Source organism: Coenobita brevimanus, chromosome 98 (assembly GCF_032717465.1).
Source record: "Coenobita brevimanus isolate Jiangsu-jjx chromosome 98, ASM3271746v2, whole genome shotgun sequence".
Lineage (NCBI taxonomy): Eukaryota > Metazoa > Arthropoda > Malacostraca > Decapoda > Coenobitidae > Coenobita > Coenobita brevimanus.
The window spans coordinates 4,277,432-4,292,459 of NC_137051.1; the positions used below are offsets into that span (position 1 = coordinate 4,277,432).

At 41.9% G+C, this 15,028-nt stretch overlaps 1 protein-coding gene across 1 annotated transcript in view; it reads right to left on the bottom strand.

The window, feature by feature from the left end:
• Positions 1 to 15,028, bottom strand: part of Orp8 (Oxysterol-binding protein-related protein 8) — a 234,742-nt gene that overhangs the window by 130,814 nt on the left and 88,900 nt on the right. Inside the window, exons 3-4 of the mRNA XM_080283821.1 lie at positions 7,477 to 7,581; positions 5,024 to 5,074 (exon numbers count right to left, since the gene is read on the bottom strand). Of these exons, the coding sequence (XP_080139947.1) occupies positions 5,024 to 5,074; positions 7,477 to 7,581 (156 nt within the window). The remainder of the gene's footprint in view (positions 1 to 5,023; positions 5,075 to 7,476; positions 7,582 to 15,028) is intronic.

Sequence of the window (15,028 nt, forward strand, 5' to 3'; positions counted from 1 at the left end):
GGACAAGGAAGGGAAATTAATGATGGAAACAAAAAAGGAAGGAAGGTTAGAGAGAGAGAGAGAGAGAGAGAGAGAGAGAGAGAGAGAGAGAGAGAGAGAGAGAGATGGAGGGGTGTGTGAAGGAGAAGGGAGGGGGGAGAGGGGGAGTGAGTGGGAAGTGGGAAAATAAATTTGGAGTGAGAAAGTGGAGCGATAAAGAGGAAATTTATTGGAGGAGGAGGAGGAGGAGGAGGAGGGGAGAGAGAGAGAGAGAGAGAGAGAGAGAGAGAGAGAGAGAGAGAGAGCACGGGGGCCTCCATTACCAGAAAGCTTTATATTTCACTCTTGCTGCAGACAGAATTACGGATATGGTAGCCAGCAAAGGGAAGCGTGACAAAAATGATACTATATACCAACTTTACATGCTGAGAAAACCTAAACATTTTTATCGTTTCAAAGGGCAAACTTCCAGAGGATCTAATCCAAGCACTGTATATAACGTTTTCAAAGATCATGGTACTATGGCAGTTGCGAGTAGTAATATAAATCTGACAGCCAGAATTACATACACTTGAAGTACCTACTAGACACTTAATGTTTAGCGTTTCCTGTTAAATGAAACACAATTTCTTCACCACTAGTGTTAATACACAAAAGTACTAGAAAGTGTGCTAAGACAGCACTGCGACGCCGCGCCCAAACTATAACCTTGACCTCAGAACAATATGCACCACAATGGAATCACATCCACACACAACTTACGTGCTAATTTTGATCCAAATTGAACCAGGCATTCCTGAGACATCCTCCTCACCCTGAACCTTGGCCCTTCCCCCTGACCTTGGTCTGATCATGTGCACCAAATATAAATCACTTCTTCCTATACAAACGCAATGTAGCGATAATTCTGATCCAGTCATTCATCAGATATACTGTTAACACATTTGCATATGCACACAAAAGGACTCTATCGTAATAATTACGCCTTTGGCGTCGCTAGTAAACTACTTAGCGGTGTGGTAGAGTGTAATATACCACCAACGTGTCAAAGTAGCTAGTTTAAGTATCTACATAGCTTCTAACACCCAGCTAAATACATTCATAGCTGAATAATAATGATAATAAAAATAATAGGATTAATTTTTTTCTCTAAGAGAACGGACAGTGTATATATATATATATATATATATATATATATATATATATATATATATATATATATATATATATATATATATATGGGATAGGACTGGAGAGTATCGGTGTTGTGATGAGCAAAGGTAGACTGAGATGGTCTGGGCATGTGTAAAGGATGGGCGTGCAGAAAGTGAGAAGTGTTAACGTTGGGGGTACAGATGCGAAAGGCAGACCGAAAAAGACCTGGGACGAGGTCATGGCGTGTGACCTCCGGGATAAGGGACCGAATAGGAAGGCAGCCAGAGATCGAGCAGCATGGACGGCCTCCATTAGGTGACTAGGGCCGACGCATGCATGCATGTTAAAAGGAACGAAACGAAACGATATATGGCAAGAGCACAGCATAACATCGATAAGCAATTAACGTTAATTTTCCCTGCCAGATGAAGATCGCTTCGTTTCATTTTGACAAACATATCCGTTTATGTGTCAAATTTGTTCATGTAGCTGTTCATATTACACTACCTCGGGCAACATTTGCTCAATCCTCAACTCACTTCCAACTGAATCAGACTGTAGGGACTGGTCGGTGGAGGGAGGGAGAGCCTTCTTGTTATACCACCCTTCTTTTCGATTTATAATACAGAAACAGCAGTAACTCTTTTCTCTGTGCTCCTCGGTCTCAAAAGGGCAGGTCTGCTGCTGTCTGCTTTTTCCTGTACCCTCTCTTTAAACACCAACCGCACCTTCACTCACGCTATTCATCTCTCGCACTCTCACACCACCCATCTCACCCACTCTCACACCACCCATCCCACCCATTCTCACACCACCCATCCCTCCCACTTACACCACCCATCCCATCCACTCTCACACCACCCATCCCATCCACTCTCACACCACCCACCCCATCCACTCTCACACCACCCATCCCATCCACTCTCACACACCCATCCCACCCTGCCCAAGCATCCCAGGCAGAAATGTGTACCGTACCCTTTACAAGCAATCTGTCAAAACCACACGGGCGAACCTGGGAATTTGAGGAGCGGAAGGGGATGTGGAAAATAGTGGAGGGGGGAAGGAGAAGAGAAGGGAAGGAAGCGATAGAGGTGTGGCGGATGGAGGAGGGGAAAAGGAAGATTAGGGGAGGGATAGAGAAGGAGGTATTAACAAGAGGAGAGGGAGTGGGGGGGAGATGTAGGGGAGGAATGGGGTGGGATAGAGGAAAGGACGTGCAGGGGTAGAGGTGAGGATGAGAAAGGGGGGTTTGATGAGTGAGGGAAGTGGAGAGAGACAGCGTAGTTGGGAAGAGATTGGGGGGGGGGGTTAAGGGATGGAAAGGCGATGGGTGACAGTAGGGAGTGAAAGGAAGAGGAGAATGGCGAAAGTAGGGAAGGGGAGGGATAGAGGAAGTGTGTAACAGGACGAGGGTAGGGGGGTTAAGGATGGTGAGAAGGAGAGGTGTGGGGGGAGGAGAATGATAGGGAGGGGAAGAGGGGAAAAGGAAATCAGTGACAGAAAGAAAGGGAAAGAGCGTTATGGGACGGTGATATGGAAACGGGAGAGTTAGGGGAAGATGGCACAGTTAATGAAAGAGAGTAAAGGATGGGGAAGGAATGGAAAAAGGGTGGAGGGAAAGGAAAAATGGGTGGAGGGAGTGGAAAACTGCGAAGGTGGGAGGGAAGAAAGTGGAGGGGTCGAAAAAGGTGGCGAAATGAAGCCAGAGAGAGAGAGAGAGAGAGAGAGAGGAGAGGGGGGAACATGAATGATAATTGATTCAACCTCTATTCTCGTGAGGGATAATAAATAATGGGAGGAAGGGAGGGGGGAGGGGAAGGAGAGAGAGAAAGGGGGAGGGGGGAGGGGGAGTGGGAAGACTGAGAGGAGGGAGGAGGAAAGGACCAAGGAATGAGTGGGAAGAAAAATGGGGAGAGGGGAGAGTATGAGAGGAAGGGAAGCGAGAAGAAATGGAGGGGAGGGGGGAGGGGGAAGGGACAGGAGGAAGGGAGGGGGGAGGGGAGGGGAGGGGAGGGAAGCCAAGGGAAAGGAAGGGGGGAGAGAGAACGGAGATGGGGACAGGAAGGGGAAGATAAAGAGGGGGTAAGAAAAGCGGGGTGAGGATGGGGAGAAGGATGGGGGAGGAGGTAAGTGGGAGGAGACTGAGAGGAGGGTGGTCTGAGGTGGGAGGGGGAAGAGTGGGGAGGAGAAGAGGGGTAGGGGTTGGATAAGGAGGGATGGGAGAGGGGGGAGAGGGGGAGGAGGAGAGGGGTAGGAGTTGGATAAGGAGGGATGGGAGATGGGGGAGAGGGGGGAGGGAGAGAACCAATATAGGAGTAATTGAAGGTAATTTGGACAATGAGCCACTAAGTTTAAAGAATTATGCCGGGATGAAAGGGCATTGGTGGGGATGGAACGGCATGGCACGGAATTAGGCACGATGGCACGCGGAGAGAGAGAGGAATACGGTGGGACGGGATAGCATACAGCAGGATGGGATAGGATGGGATAGGATATAATGTGATATGAAACGGCAGGATAGGACAGGATGGGATAGGGCAGGAATGATAGGATAGGATAGGATAGGACAGGACAGGATACGACACGATAGGACAGGATTGTACAGGATAGGATAGGATAGGACAGGCTAGGATAGTATAGAACAGGATACAATAATACAAAATACGACAACACAGAACAGGATAGGACTGGAGAGAAAGGGGAAAGACTGAATGGGATAGAGGACAGAGTGGGCTAGGAGTGACTGGGATTATGATAGGGTAGTGATGGAAAGAATACGATTAAACTGGTCATGACAAGACAGAGATCAGACTGGACCGAATGGGATGGGATGGGACTGGATGGGAGAGGATAGGATAGGATAGGATAGGATGGGATGCGATGGGATGGCATGGGATGGGATGGAATTGGATAGGACTATGGGATGCGATAGGAAAGGATTGGAACTGGTTAGAACACACTGGACTGTGCTGGGATATGTTTGGATGAGATGAGATGAACTAAAGTAAATTGGATGAGATGGGAATGTAATGTGCATCAGGATGGGATAGGAAAAAAGGAAGAAGATTAAGTTAGGTAAGGATGAAACTAGTGTTTGTAGCTATTCTAATAAAAGCAGGTAAAATTTTCATTGTAAAGTCGATTAATACTTCACAATACACGTCTAATCATTCAAATGGGAGTAGTTCTAAAGTCGCTGGCAAACTCTTCCGGCCACGGGAAACAGAATATTCTTCTTTGAACATAATTATAAACTAATGAAACAGTCTCGCTGTTTACCAACAGCGAACTTGTTGTTAATTCTCTTACTGATTAAGACAGTATAAAACACACTTTACTTTCACCATTTCCTAAGAAAGTTTCACAACAATTTTTTCATGCTGCATGTTAATACTGGTGGGTCTGGTGGGTGGCGGTATCCTTCCTACTTTGTTATCTTTATTTTAGTCTCACAGAATAGGGAATTCAGTTATAACCTACCCACGAAAGAGCAAGAGGTCTGTGTTGCTGTCTATTATCTTCTGCGCTCATTTTGTACCACCGCTTTTAATTCTGACTTTACCTGTGTTGGCTCCACCCCACCACAAATCTGATGCACAACACCATTACCACACACAACCTGCTCTTACCTGCACTGACTCCGGGTGACAAGACGCCAAGTGCCATGCAGAATACATGTCCATACCTGTTATTCGTACACTACAAGTGCTATGTACTGTACAGCTTCTAGCTTTACACGTGACTACTCCACGTCAATAAAATCACCATGCACAACACCTAACCTTACCTGCCACTACATCAAAATACCACAGCATCATGCACTAAACCTAGCCGTACATATAACTACTATACATCACTACAGGTCATGCACAAAACCTGATCTTACCTGATGTATGTCCAGGTGATGTCACACTAGCACTAGCGTCATGCACAATATCTGAAAGCACATCAAAACAAGCGTCATGCATAACACAAGCAAGGTAATGTAAGGTAAACAAGGTACAAGGGAAGACAGAAACACGGCTACCACGGCTCAATTCTCTCATTCAGACTTGAAGTCTTAAATGGGATTTTATTAAAACTAGATTTGAAATAGAGGTTTTCCTACGAGGAAGCTTGAATGCTTAACATTCTAAAACTGACTTACACTGGACTTTACTAAAACGGAGAGTACAATGGACTTTGCTAAAACAGGAACTAAACTGGGCTTTCCTAAAACAGGGACTAAACTGGGCTTTCCTAAAACAGGGACTAAAATGGGCCATGGATTAAGTTCACTTCCATAAAGCAGGGACTGAAAATGGTCTTTCCCAAACTGGGACTTTAACAGGGTTTTCCTAAAACAGGAAATGAATTAGACTTTCCCTAAACCCTAATTTAAACTGTATTTTACCAAAACTGGGACTTAGATTGGATCTACAACTGGGACTTAAATCATTCCCCATAATGGGACTGGATTTTCCCACGGCTGGGAAATGCAACGGTGAGATGCAGCCATCCAGAACCTTTTTAATACAACAGGTATCCCATGATCTGAATAAAATCGCCTGCAAAAAGCAAAAAATAATATATATTAAGTCATGGGACTGGGCGCATTAACTGGAACTTGGACAGACTTTTCTAAACGAGGGCAGAAAAAAGTTTCTTCTAAAGAGGAAATTGAGCTGGACTTTCCTAAAGCGGGGACTTAAACTGGACTTTCCTTAAACGAAGCTCTGCACGGATGGGTAACTTTGGGAAAAGCTCAATACACCCTCCGCCCGGATTCACAAACTTAACAATATCCTGTCGCAACCAAACTTTTTTTTTTTTTTAAATAAATTTGTGAGAAATTATTCAGTCTTCTCGCCATGCTCTTCCTGGAAAAAAAAAAAAAAAAAAAAAAAAAAAAAAAATAGTTATGACAAGGACTGATCAAGGACTGATCGTAACCAACGCTTGTTTATTACATGAAGAATAACAGACGTGGGAATGATTCTGCAAACCTCTCTCCTTGTCCTTCCTATACAATCCTAAGGTACGACAAGGACTGATCGTAACTAAGATATAGATACTTTTTTTTTTTTTTATAAGGAAGAACAGAGGCCTATGGGAAACTCCGCACTCACCTCCTTGTCCTTTAAGCACTTAAAAAAAAAAAAATCTTGTTACGACAGGGATCGATGGTACGTGTATTGGTGAATCTGTGGCAAGATATGGGAAATTCTGCAGTCTCACCTCCTCGTCCTTAAAGAGTAAAAACAATTCCTAGTTACGACCTGGATGGATCCTAAGTGTGTCAGTGAATCTGGGGCCTGGGTAAGTCCTGTGTGTGAGGTGAAGTCCCCTAAAGTCCGGTGGATTAAGACTGCCTCCAGACACAACACTCCTCCACCAGCAAGATTGGCACCTACCAGGGGAGGACTGGGGAAAGGGGGAATGAGGCTGGGGACCATAAAGGGGACTCTGACAAAGAAAGGCGATGTGGGGACTATGAAAAAGGATGGGGTGTGGGGACTATGAGGTGGTTTGGGAAGGTCTGTGAGGGGACTCTGGGATGGGATGGGGATGTGAGGATAGGGGAAGTATGAAGGTTGATTGAAGATGTGGGGACTCTGATGGAAGACAGGGGATATGGTGGCTGTAAGGGGGACTGGAGATATGTGGTTTATGAGGGGGATGGGATGTGATGGTGATTGGGGTTGTGGGGAAGCAGGGACTACCATGGCGGGTACTTAAGGACTACTGTATTTGTATATGGGGACTGACCTGTGGAGGGACTTAAAGAACTATGAGAATACAGGAACTCACTTGGGATGAACTTATAGAATAAAGGGATGTGGGGACTCACCTGGAGAAGGACTAAGGACTGTGGAAGAGCGGGGACTTAACCTGGGAGGGACTTAGGGACCATGGGAATAAGGGGACTCACTTGGGACGGAGAAAGACTCACCTCGGGAGGGATTTAAGGACAATGGGGAAGCGGGAACTCAATTAGGACTCATGGACTATGGGTAAGCGGGGACTCGCCTCAGGAGGGATTTAAGGACTATGGGGAAGCGGGGACTCACTTGGGAGGGACTTACAGGAATCTGGGAATGTAAGAACTTAACTGGGGAGGACTGAAGGGCTATGGAGATATCAGGACTCAACTGGGAATGGACTTAAGGACTAAGGGGAAGCAGGAACTTAAATGGGCAGGGACTTAAGGACTATTATATATGAATATAGGACTAAGGGGGACTTAAGGACTAAGGGGGACTTAAGGACTAAGGGGGACTTAAGGACTAAGGGGACATGGGGACTCACCTGTGGAAGGACTTAAGGACTATGGGGAGGACAAAGGATGCGGGGACTCACCTGGGGAGGACTGGGGACTGTGGTTGAGGGACTCTGAGGAGCCGAGGTGGCCAGGGAGGCGGGGGAGGAGGACGGCCAGCGAGGACTTCCTGACAGCCGAACGTTCTGCCAGTTAGAGCAATATGTACTAGTCTGCCCTCGACATACACTACACAGGCAAAACAGAAAATGAGAAGTAACCTAAAACATACAGAACAACTCAGAATGAACTTTGAACATTCACTATAAATAAGAATGTGAAAAGTAACCTAAAACACTTTATATAGAGAAAATCACAATTCCTTTTCGGCATTCACTACAAAGAAGAAAGAAAGAATTAGCCTAAAACATCTGGTATATAGAAAATGAAAATTAATCTGACATTCGATAAACAGAACATAATGAGAAGCATCCCAAAACATTCGATACAGGGACCAGAATCAGGATTATCCTTAAAACATTCACTAATAAGGATAACGTGAGCATTAGCCTAAAACATTCGATATACAGAGAATGATAATTTACCTCTGACGTTCGGCACACAAAAGGAAATTATTGAAAACATTGAACATTTTATACATTCGCCATACAAGAAATGAGAATTAACCTGAAACATTCGACATACAGAAGAAATAGGGAATTAACCTCAGATATTCGACTCACAACTTTTAAGAAATAACCTAAAACATTCGACACACACGAAAACCAGACTGATTATGTAGGATAAAATGAGAATGAACCAAAGACATTCTACATAGGTAAGAACACTAGAATTAACCTAACATATACTCCGCATAAAAGAATGGGAATTAACCTTAAAATTATATATACAGAAGAAAGAGAGAATTAACCAAAAATACTGGATACTGAGAAGGAAATATGCACTGAACATATGTATTTCGGGCAATGAAGTCTAATACCATCGAATGAGAAGACTGGCAACAATTATACAACGAACACATAATATATATACTGAACAGAGAGAGAGAGAGAGAGAGAGAGAGAGAGAGAGAGAGAGAGAGAGAGAGAGAGAGCAAAATGATATAGGAATTTTATATTTTCAATTAACCTTACATCACGAGAGAAACGTCAGAAATAATGTAATCAGCAAAACACATCGTGGCAAAGTAGATTTAAACAATTCAAATAAGGGAATAAGTTGAGTGCATTAACATATGCAGAACACATATAAAGATTTTTTTTTTTTTGACAATTTATATCTTAATCATGGAAAAACAAAACAAAATTCAATTATCATTATCTGAATTTCTAAATGAACTTCATTAATACTTAAAACAAAGAATATTCAACAACCATAATTTGGCTTACTGTTTTGGAGTTCATTAATACTTAAATCACAGAAATGCATAAAAAAAAAGTGGCAGAGAAGACGAAGAACACACACACACACAAAAGAAAAAAAAGAAAATGAACACTGCTGACAATGACCTTGTAAATAGCAGGAAGCATAATATAATTTAAGACACACAAGAATTAATAGTAAAGCACAACTATTCGAAGAACACTTATTTAATGGCAATGAACACTAATTATGGAAATAACAAAGAAATAAAAGAAACAGAGGAAAGGTAATTGTAAAATGAAAAATCACACACAAAATAATCTACTTAGGCTTATATAAGAAAAATCTAAGCATATCAATTAGTAACCATAAAAGGTGGAAACAGAAAAAACCAATACGTACAGACTGCACACAACTTATACGTGCAACTTCATTTTCCACTATGTTGATAAAAGACAATTTTTCCCATTTATGCGACTTCTGTGGGATAAATTACGTGGCATCCAAGATTTTAGGTGATGAAGAAAAAAATATTTTATTTCATACAGCCTCCTATTCCGCTGTTATTCAGATAATGTGTACGTTCACCCGCAGTGGCCATGTCTGTCAGTTGTAGCGACATTACAAGAAGGCAGTGCACAGAGTGGTTTACTGAATATGAAGGTTGTGTGCCTTAAATCGCCAAATGGAATGCAAGGGATTTAAAGGGATTATTCCCCTGAGCTAGACCTAGATAAATCATATAGCCCTGCTAGGGTTACGGAAGGGCGCTACCTCTCCCAGCAAAAGCAGCTACCCGAGCGGGGCGTGAACTCTCAACCTCGCGATCTGAGTCACACGCTCTACCACTGAGCCACCCCACTCCGAAAGTAGAATGCAGGGTACCAGTTCTTGGAGATAATTATGAAAAGTTTTAGGCCTTCTAGCGTTACCGCCAAAAATTACAGAGGTTTGCATTTCACTTCACAAGCATATGGATGAAACAGCTAAGCATGGCAATTGTAACTCAGGTGCTATAGTTCGTGTTGACTTACGTGGAATGGAAGCAAACACATTCATTTGTTTCATGAAGTAACGCAAAGAAGGTATGAATATTTCTTCCACAACACACACTTTTCCACAACAGACTCTTTCATGAAATTGCTTGTAAAGAGTACTTACCAAAATTTCTGCAATACAAGCATTATCTTCCCACTCGAGTAAAGGAGTTTGTTTCAGTAAACCACTGTATGCACGGCTAATTATAAGATGGCAAAAAAGAGATATTTTTCACATTACAGTAGGAAAAAAAAGACGATAATCTGTCAAAGAAGACATACCGGTATATGGGACATAATATGGGACGTAAATGTCATTTTTCAGCAGCCAATATGAGAATGAAACCCAACAATCATTCTGTGTACACCATTTATAACAACTATACAATAAATTTTACTGAGAGGGTAATGAATGATAAAATTTAACTGGTCAATAAATCATAATAAAAGGATAACGAATGATAAATTTTACAATTTTAAACACTGGTACTGTACAAAAGTAAAGAAACCATATAAATGCAAATACTCAATACACCACAAAAGGGAAAAAAAAAAACAAGTAGTATAATCGACATACAATAATACCAACTATTAAACAAAACCGCCGATACAAAACTGACTAACAAATACTTAATGGACACAGAAGACTTATACAAATGACAAATAACAAAAACAAAATATATACGAACATACATAACACTTCTCCCTTGATAATATAATAACAAAGGAGATTCAGATACAAAAATGAGTAATACAATTGCAACCACATACACAATCATTCAACCCCCCCCCACACACACACAAAGCTATGATGCAGTGCAGGGCAACTTATTTATGCATCAGCATTGCAAGAAACATACATACATAATAATCCTTGGAATATCTCTGTGTGGAGACTGTATAAATTATTCAAACATTTCCCACAACTCAACACAGACACAGACACACAGACACACACACACACACAAATATTCTGTGTACATATATATATTAAATATACATTACATACTCACACATACATTCATTTACACCCCAGCCCCTTCAGCGGGGTGACTAGGGGAAAAAAAAAACTTTATCACCTTTAAAAGAAATCCAAAAAAAATACATTCATACATACATGCTGCACACATACATAAGTATAATTATTTCTTACATACATACAAACATTAAAAAATACATACATGCATACATATAGAATATCTCACAGACATACGGACACATATACTGTATATACATTTCCGGAATATCTTTCATGGTGTGGGTAGGAAAAAAAAAAATCATTCACAGTACATCAGCCACAACTCAAAGTCTCTCGCGCACCCCGCATATTCAGTACCCGTGGAATGTCTCACCCACAGAAAATTTCACCCACGGAACGTCTCACCCGCGGCAAGTCTCACCCACGGAACGTCTCATCCACAGAAAGTCTCACCCACGGAACGTATCACCCACGGAAAGTTTCACCCACCGAAAGTCTCACCCACGGCAAGTTTCACGTACGGGAAGTCTCACCCACGGAAAGATTCATCCACGGCAAGTCTCAGCCACTTAAAATCTCACCCACCAAGCAACAACAGTCCCTTTACACCGATCACGTCTTATCTAGTGTATTCTTGAGGCTTCCACACGATTTCATTCAGCTTAGGGGTCCCCTGGTATTGAAGGGACGACATAGGCTCCGTCAAACCCCTCTAGCATCAGACGATTTTATTCAGCTCAGGAGAGGCTCTGGTAGTGGTGGTATTAATCGATGCAATATTTAAGCGTTCTTCCCTCACATGATTATGTTTAGGTTGGGAGAAACCCCTGGTAATGAAAGGGTTACTTGAATTTATATTTAACCCCTTCAGTTTAGAAAATGCCTTCCGAACCTCAATAAAATCTTAAGGAGATGGCAAATATAAAATACAGATAACGTTCTAGGACTGAGGGAATATTATCAGCAAATATGCAATATATTCCAGATATCTGAAACATTATCTTTTTATCTAAGTTAGCTCAAACAATTAAACCGCTTACTTCTGAGCAGAGACTATTACAGATGTCTGAGTTTCGATAATAGTGCTTCATACTGTCATTAAAACAACCATCACGACCACGACAACCACCACCACCACCAGCACCGTCTTTATTCCCACTATTATGCATGGTATGAAATGGGTAAGATAAAAGAATGGAAAAAAAAAATCACCATCATCATTACCCTCAAAATCATCCTGTTTTCGCTGTTAGGCATGCGTTGGGTACGACAGAAAAAAAAAAAATCGGCAGCAGTATTACCCAAAATGTATTCTCACGACATAAGATGGGTAGGGTCCAGATAAAGGAAAAAGAAAAATATCACCATCATCATCACCCCCACTATCATAATCCAATTCCCACAACTAGTATATTCAGTGTGGTGGTTAGGAATGAGAACGAGGACATAATAAAAAACAGGGGGACACCATCAGAGTGCCCATTAAAAAATAAACCACATTCCATTCTCTCATGGCACGGTATATCCATCTGTTAATCAATACACCTCATCTAACGCTCCATACAAGTGCTGAGTGAAATATATGTCCCCTTATTCACTAGGGGCCTTTGATGACTGACTGGCTAATGGATAATTCATGAGTACTGGAACTGTGGATAAAAGACATACATACATACAGAGAGAGAGAGAGAGAGAGAGAGAGAGAGAGAATTACTGGCGTCTACTGTGTTGCGTGCATGTGCACTAATATAGGTATGTGTCGTTTGGTTTGATGCGCACGTAATGTGTGCGTGTGTAAGCGGATCACGAGAGAGAGAGAGAGAGAGAGAGAGAGAGAGAGAGAGAGAGAGAGAGAGAGAGAGAGAGAGAGAGAGAGAGATTGGGAAGTTAATTAAAGAATGAGGAAATATTCTATTAAAGAATTAAAAAAACAGATAAAATATGAAGTAAAGAAAAAGGAAAAGAACATGAAAATGAAAACTGGAAGAAAGGAAGTATTAAGAATAACTAAAGAAATAAATCACACATCAATGAAGGGGGAAAGGATATAATAAAAACGAAAAGGTAAAATACAGAAGACAATGATAAGACCCCCCCCCAAAAAAAAAAAAAAATGGGGGGACGGAAAGTGAGAACTTAAAAAGAGAAAATGTAAAAAATTAAAGACAGAGAAGGGGACTATATCAAAGTAAGGGGAAAAAAATATATACATAAAAGGAGATGAATGAAGGAAAATATAGGAAAATACTGAGACAGAAGGCTATATACAGGAATGAGACGAGAGAAAGGGAGGGAAGGTGAAAAAGAATGCAGGTAAAGAAGAAAATATATGGAGGATGAGATGAGGACAGTGAGAGAGATAGGAAGGAAAAAACATGTGGAGTAAGGGAGAGAGAAAATGAATGGTGAAGGAGAGAAAGAATGGAGGAAAGGAGGAAATATTGGAGGGGGAAGGAAGAAAAATGAAGGTGGTAGACTAAAAACTGGAGGAAGAGAGGGAGGAGAAAAATGAATGGAGACGAAAAGAGAGAAGAAATAAGTAAGGAGAGAAAGGAGAACAGAAAGTAAGAGAGGTAGGAAGGAAAGAAAGGAGGAAGGCAAGAGAGGAGAATGCGAGAAAAAAAAACATGAAAAAAGGAAAGGAAGAGAAGGAACAGGGTAAAAACAGGATAACTGATGAAAACAGAAGTAAAGAAAAGATAGAAAAGAAGGAACGAAGAGAGAAACAATAAAGAAGAGAGAAAAAAAGGATGAAACAGATAAGGGTAGAGGAAGAACGAAAGAGAAAGTCAACGAGTTCAAACGAATGGTGGGACAAAACAAGAAATGAGAAAACGAAGAAAATCAGGAGAAAAGGAAGAAAGGAAGAGGAGAAAGAAAAGAACGAAAGAGGAGAACAAGAAGGAAGAAGAAAATCAAGGTGTTACGGTGAAACACGGGGCGAGGGTGACAAGAGGGGAGGCGGGAAATGAGGTATGAAATCACAATAAAGAATAGGCGGCATGGAAAATGACAAAGGCAGCAATGGCGATACCTTTTAAACCCTTCACTGCGCCTGCTGCTGCACCTGGGTATTATATTCAGGCTGACACCAGACAATTTTGTTCATCTGAGAGGCACCAGAGGAAACGAAGGCTTCAAAAACTACCTCCAGTAATCCTTTCTCTGCTACCAGTACACTTAGTAATTACAGTATACGTTCACATCAGATGATACTGTCTGCCTGAGAAAAGTCCTGGCAGTCAAAGGGTTAACTATGGCAGGACTGAGAAGATAATACACATCATCATCATCCTTACCATTAGCATTATCAGCGTCACCATTATCATCACCACTTCTACCACACTCATCATCACCATTACGGGTACAATCATAATCGTCACCATCATCATCATTACTATCAACACTGGCACCACCAGTATCATCGCCATCAGTATTACAGCTCCCAACCAAAACTCACTCTATAACAACCAGCACTACTATGGCCTATTCGTAGTTACAAGGGAAACACACACTATTCCACGATAAGGGGAGCCCAGAACACTCACAGTTCATTACCTTAATATAACTGGGTACGACAGGTGGAAGAAAAAAAAATTACTACTTACCATTAAACTAAACTGGGTACTCTGTAGGATAAAAACAAACGCAGAATGTTCTAAAAATAACTGGGTACGCTCCGTGAAGAAAATAAATATAAAGAGGTATACCTGGTGGCGAAAACACACACACACACACACACACACACACACACACACACACACACACACACACACACACACACACCTACTGCTCCTCACTTCCATGAACAAACTCTTCCATAAAAATAACAATAATAATCTACACCATCTGTATCATCACCACCACCACTGCTATAATCAATATCTTAACCCATTTTCCTACCCAAAGACGGTGCAAGGTACAATCCAGAAACCAGAAAATCACAACTAAACTCAACACAAGGTACCTGACTCAAACCAACCATCAATCAACCCGCCAACAAAACTTACTGGCGCTGGGCGAGGGTGTGGCATGCTTGGTGGTGGTGATGTTGGTGCTGCTGTTATTGTTGTTGTTGTGGACCTGGTAGCACACACAGCACTTCAGTTTTACCCGCTGCAGCAGAGACATGAGGACAACCACCTCCTCCTTCCCTCCGCCTCCCCCTCCCTCATCACACCCTCCTCCTCTTCCTCCTCCTCCTCCCTCAAGGTCATAGCAAGTCACTAGTCCTCGTATTTATAAACCTTTTTG